Source organism: Protobothrops mucrosquamatus, unplaced genomic scaffold, assembly GCF_001527695.2.
Source record: "Protobothrops mucrosquamatus isolate PMUCROS unplaced genomic scaffold, P.Mucros_1.0 scaffold1719, whole genome shotgun sequence".
Lineage (NCBI taxonomy): Eukaryota > Metazoa > Chordata > Lepidosauria > Squamata > Viperidae > Protobothrops > Protobothrops mucrosquamatus.
Window position 1 is genome coordinate 1 of NW_015387867.1, and position 8,250 is coordinate 8,250.

Consider the following 8,250-nt stretch of genomic DNA (forward strand, 5'->3'; position numbering starts at 1 on the left):
TCAAGCAATATAAACAGCATAATTCTTTAACAAGACAAAATCTATTTAGATTTTGGGCCTGAAGCTGTCTGGAATAGAATTTCTCAATTTTATCACCCATTTTGCACATGTGTTATTTCCCTAGTAGCATTCACTCTACTAAAACGATTAGTGTCCCTAAGGTGATTACAGGGAAATTGCTGGAGTGTCCACCACAGCAATAAATACTCACTGTTTACGGTACCTGCTAGTGCATTAATATTATTCAATCCAACCGTTGCTCCAGCTAGTCCTTGTAGAGTCCCCAGAGAAGTCAAAGAATTCATTGCCCCAGCTGTGGAATTTGCTGTTGATGCAGCCACTAGAATAAAAGAAGGAAAGAGAAAAGAAAAGTATTCACTTCTAGAATACCTGGGGAATTCTGGGAGTTGAAGTCCACAAGTCTTTTTTTTTTTTAAACAAGTTTTATTAATTTTCCATTTTTACAAAACTTCGGGTATTTAAGGAAGCAACATGGTGGTTGGGTAACACATAGTCCAATAACACACTTATCCATACATATATCAGTTTTCATCATCAAAAATTTCTTCTGTTTCCCTTAGTTATTATACCAAATTCAAATGAATAAATTGCTAGTTATAACTCAATCATTGAAAACATTTATAAAGAACTTTTAAATTATATGTCTCCAGATCCTGTTTTTGACTTTTGTCTGGTTTCAATTACAATATTCCAGTTCGCTTAGTGTCCAATAATTTTTAAGTTTTGGATAAGCCACGGTTTCCCTTAGTTCATGCAAAATAATATCATGTCTAATATACACTTATTATTTATTCCAGTAAATTCTTAGTTTATTTCACAGTCATATTCTAATTCTCATTCTAATATCATCGCTTACCCATAAAATAACTTTTATCCTCTAAATCCATCTTCCATTTATAATTCGAAACAATTAGTCTTAAAGTCTTAAAGTTGCCAAGGTTGGACACCACGGCCATACACATTATGGAAAGCTATTGAGTAATATGTCAACGCTGCAAATACTGTATATTCTTGCTTTGACAATATGCAGAACTGTCTGGTATTTTTATAGTTAAACCAGGCAACAGGGAACAAGGGAGGAGAATAAGGATAGCCCGGGAAAAAGAAACCGGAAGTAAATCACATCTTCCAAGTTGATTGGGAGATGTGAACCATGACCCCAAAATAAGGGGGGGGGGGAAATGCTTAGAATATATATGCGTAACGGAAAAGAAGCCAGACCTAAGCATTTCCACCATGCTGTACTGACGTCTCTGTAACCTTAATAAATGCTTTTAGGAAAAAAATATGCCTGAAAGTCCTTTTAAGTGTTTCGTTAATCAGACACATGACATAATAGTTCTTTGGCTGCAAATTTATGACATGTCACAATAATTAGATTAGAAAGAACTTAAGGTGTGTCCCTCTCATTGTTTTATCCATACGGTTTTAAGTCCTTTGCTTAAAGTACACATTGGGCTCAAAATTTTAATAAGAGATAGAAAACCAACGGCCCACATTATGGTTTGACTCATATGCTGAACTCAGATTTAGTGCAGTTTGTTTGCTTACAGCTTAGCCTGATTGGTAGCCTTTCTTGTTTATTCAACAAACTGGTGGTTGGAAATTCTGGTTTGGAATTATTTTGATCTCTCCGTTGCAGCTGCATGCATATATATAAAATGGTATGTTATGAATAAAGCATAAACCATTGTAGAATAGATGTTTCAGAGGAAATTGTTTTGATATGGAAATGGCAAATGCTACATTCATCAAGTTCTCAGATGATCTGGCTTATGAAAAACTATTTGATACCGAAGGAAAATTTACAAATTGCCTTCCAGAGTTTCCCCCCTACAGCAAATGAAATGGATGCTATAACTTGGTGTTTGTGAATTGAATAAACTCACATAAAAAAAAAAAAGCTGGTAACTGTCCCTAGTTTTTAGCAAATTAGATGAACGGACCCTGTTACACTGTTAGGAAGCTTTTCTTGACGTTCCATTGCTGTTTAGTCTAATTGTTAGAAAAAGATGAAATATCTAGCATTCACGTATCCATAGGCTTTGCTTTCAGGAATTATACCTTGACAGTACTTTGTCTTGGTAAAAGCAAATTGATCGTTTTTTTTCTTCTGTGCTGGGAATATTATCTCTGTGTTATCAGTCTGAACATCAATAGCCAAGAAGAATAGCATTCAGAAAGCTAGTTAGTATTGAAGGGATGAGTGAATAATGCCTATATGATTTGTGAACATTAAAGAATACAGCTGCAAGCTAAAAACTAGATAGACCCCCCTCCCTCCCCCCCCAGTCTTAGTCTTTGGTACACAGAGATTCAGAATTAGATCTGTAAGTCCATGAACAGACTTCAAAGCTCTTCAAATCCTTGCTGGCCCACCAGTGATTAAAGATAACAAGATCCTGCTTTTGAATGGTAATTTACTGCCCTTGCAGCTCACTACAGATTTAAGGAAGAAAAAGGGAACTCTGGAGAGATGTAAATAAGATTAAGCCCCTTCCCAGAAGCCACCACCTCCACTCCCGGTCCTGAAAAATAAGTATCTACTAGACTGGGAGTCATATCATTTTCCAGGCTGGTGTGTGTCAGCTTGGAAGGAATAACGACAAGAAAAGACGCTTTTCTTGGTGACCGCTAAACATCTGTGATAGGTTCCTTATCATTCAAATAAAGATAGAGAAGGAAAAAGAGGCATAAAAAAGCTATCTAATCATTTCAGCCATATCGAATGGGATGGCTAACAGAATGAGGATCATCTACCATAACATAATAACAGAGTTGGAAGGGACCTTGGAGGTCATCTAGACCAGGGCTTTTCAACCAGTGGTACGGGTACCACCTGTGGTACATTGGCACCTGGCAGGTGGTACGCGACCATCCTAGAAAAGTGGTAGCAGGGGAGGGGAATGAACTGAACCGGTGGCAGCACCGCACAAGCCTGAGCGAGAGACGGCTGGAGCTGCAGGGCTGTCAGGGCTCAGTGGAAGTGCCAGGATCAGTGCCGCTTTCCAGCTGATCGGCGCTTCTTCGGGGCTGTCAGGGCTCAGTGGAAGCGCCAGGATCAGCGTCAGGCTCCAGCTGGAGCTCAGCGCTGATCCTGGTGGTTCTGTGACCTTGGCGCTGATCCTGGCGCTTCTGCTGAGCCCAGAAGAAGCACCAATCAGCTGGAAAGCAGCACTGATCCTGGCACTTCTGCTGAGCCCAGAAGAAGCGCCGATCAGCTGGAATGTTGCAGCATCTCCAGGGTCTTGTGATTTACATTCAGATGCTTGGCAACTGATTCATATTTATGACGGTCACAGTGGCCCACAGTCATGTGAAGTGACCAAAACCTGCTGCAATCACCCAGCAGACCGGGGGGGGGGGAAAGAATAACACCCCTCCACCCCACCCCTGCTGCCAATCCTCAACAGAAATGCTCACAACAATGAAAACCTCGGACAGGAGGAAGAGCGCGGCCAGGCGGGAAGGCAGGTGTCTTGCTCGGCTGTGGCTTGGGGGGCACTTTTTTCAGTGCCATTGTAACTTTGAACAGTCACTAAGCAAACTGTTGTAAGTCGAGGACTACTTGTACTTTATCACTTTTTTCCTTTTTTGGGGGGGGGGCATCAAGTTTTTGACACCTTGCTAGGCGACTGGTGGTACTCGGATGTTGCCATATCCTAAAAGTGGTACAATGGGTGAAAAGGTTGAAAAGCCCTGCTCTATACCATTTCAGACAAATGGTTGTCCAATCTCTTCTTAAAAACCACCAGTGTTGGAGCAGCCACAACTTCTGGAGGCAGGTTGTTCCACTGATGAATTGCTCTAACTGTCAGGAAATTTCTCCTTAGTTCTAGGTTGCTTCTCTCTTTGGCTAGTTTCCATCCGTTGCTTCTTGTCCTGCCTTCAGGCGCTTTAGAATAGTTTGACCCTGTCTTCTTTGTGGCAGTCTCTTAGATATTGGAACGCTGCTATAATTTTGATTGGTTGGCTTTTCACCCTCTGATAAAAATTAATTCCACCTGTCAATTTGCACATTAAGTGAGGAGGCGGTTTTCTTCACCTACATTTAGCTGGGCCATTTTACATAATGTACAGCAAGTGTTACTCACCTGATCAGGCAGACTCCATCCAATTCTAGGCTAACATACTGTAAATAACTAATGGTTCTGTTCCATGATTGAGACTTTTTAAACACTAAGCTAATTACTATTTGATGGATTAGATCTCCAGGTCCACCTAAATGCATGGAGTTTTCTATTCCTGGAAACCCATCAATTGAATGAACCATGAGGCCTTACTGGTGGCTGCAAGGAGCCACTTAATATTAAAACTCCTTCAGGTGAGCAGTTTTATTAAGCATTAAATTAATTCTGACTGCTCGGGACTCACAGCCTGCTCCTGGTCACTGCCTTTTGTAAATGACTGAGGGGTACACGGTAGCATGCCCACCCTCTTGTGCTGCCAAGTTGAAAGCAGGACTTGATAACTCCACGATTAAAAATGATTGAACCAAACTGGTCATATGTGAAACTGTGAAGTGAATTTGATGTGTAATGGGTGCTAACAACCGCCTTTCAGGGCTACATGTCCATACAAGAGCAAAAAATAAAAAATAAAAAAGGAAAGAAAATCATATTGATGTGAAATTGGCATGAGATGGACTTTTGATATGGTTGATCTGAAGAGTCTCTAGATCACTTAAGCAAGCCCTTTCTTTCATCCTTCGATATGTAGTATTAAGAAATCCAGAAAGGATATTATATATTTTTTTCAGTTACTTGGTAAAAAAAGTAGGATTGAAACATAATAATAATAATAATAATAATAATAATAATAATAATAATAATAATAATAATAATAATAATAATAATAGTAGTAGTAGTAGTAGTAGTAGTAGTAGTAGTAGTAATAAAGTTGGAAGGGACCTTGGAGGTCATCTAGTCCAACCCTCTGCTTAGGCAGGAAACCCTATACCATTCCAGGCAAATGGCTGTCCAGTCTCTTCTTAAAAACTTCCAGTGTTGGAGCTTTCACCGCTTCTGGAGGCAGGTTGTTCCACTGGTTAATTGTTCTCACTGTCAGGAAGTTTCTCCTTAGTTCTAGGTTGCTTCTCTCCTTCCTTAGTTTCCGCCCGTTGCTTCTTGTCCTGCCTTCAGGCGCCTTGGAAAATAGCTTGACTCCCTCTTCTTTGGGGCAGCCCCTGAGATATTGGAACACTGCTATCATGTCCCCCCTTGTCCTTCTCTTCATTAAACAAGACATCATATTCTTACACTAGAGATGATAGTTTTCTTGTCTATCTCATCCACCTTCTCCCAGCTTCTTGCTCTCTAAACCTAGATATTTAATTTCCCTGGACAATATCATACTAACAGAAGAGAGCAGACATAGCTCATGGATGAACTGTGGAGTCCTTGGTGCTCTCTGAGTTTAGTTGTTTGCTTGCAGAAAATTTGCATGAAGCACTGAAGATGTTACCAAGTCTGGTAATGAAACGTCTGCAAGCAAACAACAAAGCCTCCAGAAAGCGTCAAGGACTCTACAATATCACTACTATTTCACAGATGGACAAATTGTTGGATGTTTGGCACTGATATGCATTATAATAGGACGAAAATAAATATGGGAAACTCTGTTGTGTACAATAACATCATACTCATTGTAAGGCTGCCCATTTTACTGGTTATTTTAATTTTCATCGTTAATTCAACAGAAAGACATAGGGCCCAGGAATGGATCAAAGATAGCACCCATGCAAGATTGATTCCAGATTAAAAATCGTATCTTCCATGCCAATAATGTCAGCAGGCCTGGGATAAAACTGGGCACTGGATGAGCTGATGGCATAATGGCTAAAGATGTGTCCATTTGGATCCATACTGTTTTATTGTTAGCAACAAATGCTGCATAAGGCACAAGTAAAGCTGTTAACCTATGTTGCTAAAAACTGTGTCATAGGAAGAATGCAGCTGTTTAAAAAAAAAGCTTCAATATGAACAGAAAAGGGGGAAATGAGAGAAAAGGAAAAAAAGGAAAAAAAGGAAAAAAAATATACACAGAAAGTCACTCAGACATTTTTTTTAAAGTGCATCTTTCCTCTTTCCCTCATACTAATAGACAGCTAGTTTTTCAATAAACACATTATCGATCCAAGATTTTAATCCTGATGACATGTGCTCTTACAGTATCAAAGAGTAATCTTTTTTGTTGCACTGTGTTCAGTAAAACCCTAGTCTTTCATATCATAAATTCCAAATCTCTGGTATATAACTCAAAAGTACGTTCACAGCTTTCAACAGCATTGGTTTTTTGTAATACTACATGAATAAATTTATGGAAACTAACTCAAAATGGAGTTAACAGTGGGTCACATCCATATGATACTTGTAAATGTCCCCTTATTCATTTCACACATCCAATATAATGAGGTGGACAACCAATCTTAAAAATAGATTTCTCTGAATTGTCCAGTAAAAGCTGGTAAGCAATGATAGAAAAGTATGGAAAGGTATATTGAATGTCAATGCAAACTTGATTAAGCGATATTTGCTGTTTTTATGCCTTTCGATTCTTTGGCTCATTATTTCTTACTCCCTTTTAGCATTTGGCATGATATAGAATGCTTTATTGGCCAAGTGTGATTGGACACACAAGGAATTTGTCCCTCAGTGTACATACAAGCAACAAGTGATAAATCATGATCATAATCATAAATACAACATCATAAATCATAAGATACACCACTCGGTGATCGTCACAGGGTATTAAATCGCAATCAACATAAATCATAAGATGTAGTCATAAGAAATTAAGGAAATAGGTTAGGGTTCTTCAAACTTGGCCCTTTTGTGACTTGTGGACTTGACGCTGGCTGAAGAATTCTGGGAGTTGAAGTCCCAGAAGTCATAAAAGGGCCAAGTTTGAAGAACCCTGAAATAGGTAATAGGAAAGATGAGTAGGATAATAGTAATACAACCCTACGAGATGGTTGGATATCCCAGTACATAAAACAGTGTTGTGGGAATCAGTTGTTTAGCAGAGTGATAGTATGGGGGGGGGGGGGAACTGTTTTTGTATTATGATGTTTTTAATGTTTTTATGTTGTAAGCCACCTAGAGTCATTCCATACGAGATGGGAGGCAAACAAACAAAGAAACAAGTACATATTATTATTTCCTCTAAGAGGAAACAGTATCACGAATATTTATTTGTACAAATATATGTGGCCACTGTCTTAATCAAATTACTGGGTAACGAACTACCCCCCGAGATCCGGATGATTCCGGATCTCCTTACTTTCCGCCGCACCCTCAAGACATGGCTTTTTCAGCAAGCGGGCCTGGCCTAGGGAGGATTTTAAACCGGGTTTTTTAAGAATAATTTTAACTCCACAACTTTAAATATTGGTTTAATTTGGTTTTATCTGGTGGGGGTAAACATGTCTATGTTTTTAAATATGTTGTGAGCCGCCCTGAGTCCCGTTGGGAGAAGGGCGGGATATAAATCAAAATAAATAAATAAATAAATAAATAAATAGGTGCCTAATGACCACAAAAAAGAAAGCTGCACATTAAAATAATAATGAAAACAAGAAAAGACAACACAAACTGGTCTCCACTAACATCCTGATGCTTAAAGCCAGAGGGAAGAGTCAGATTTTAAAGCTTTTCCAAAGGCCAACAGAGTTCGGCCTTATAGCCACTCGATCTTTCGAGGGCAATTCAGAGCCCGCTGCTTTCCATCTGGATTCTCACACCTTCCAAGCACAGGGAAAGATCCCCAACTGTATCAGTTGAGTGGCCAAGGAGACAGATTGAGAATTGAATATATAATTGAGCCGACTAAGGATGTCATCCAATGGCTTCATATGAATGTTAAAGAGGAATCCATGATGCAGTGTCAGTTAGGGTCTAGAACTAGATCTCTGCCCCTCACAATACCCCCTGGAACTGACCTTGGAGTAGAAGAATCCCTGAAGAACAGTGGCCCCAACAATGAACCTCCTAAACTGGTCCAGTAAGATACCATGTTAATTGTTCATGTTAATCACGTGAAGTATTAATACCACTTTACAATGCCTTGGTAAGGCCACACTTGGAATACTGCATCCAGTTTTGGTCACCACGATGTAAAAAAGATGCTGAGACTCTAGAAAGAGTACAGAGAAGAGCAACAAAGATGATTAGGGGACTGGAGGCTAAAACATATAAGGAACGGTTGCTGGAATTGGGTATGTCTAGTTTA

General features: G+C 39.4%; 1 protein-coding gene across 1 annotated transcript in view; it reads right to left on the reverse strand.

Annotated features, from left to right (window-relative positions):
• Nucleotides 1–45: 45 nt before the first annotated feature.
• The window catches only part of LOC107293729 (CUGBP Elav-like family member 2), an 89,715-nt gene continuing 81,510 nt past the window's right edge, over nucleotides 46–8,250 (reverse strand). The window contains exon 9 of the mRNA XM_029285448.1: nucleotides 46–340. Coding sequence (XP_029141281.1) covers nucleotides 93–340 — 248 coding nt within the window. The 3' untranslated portion in view covers nucleotides 46–92. The remainder of the gene's footprint in view (nucleotides 341–8,250) is intronic.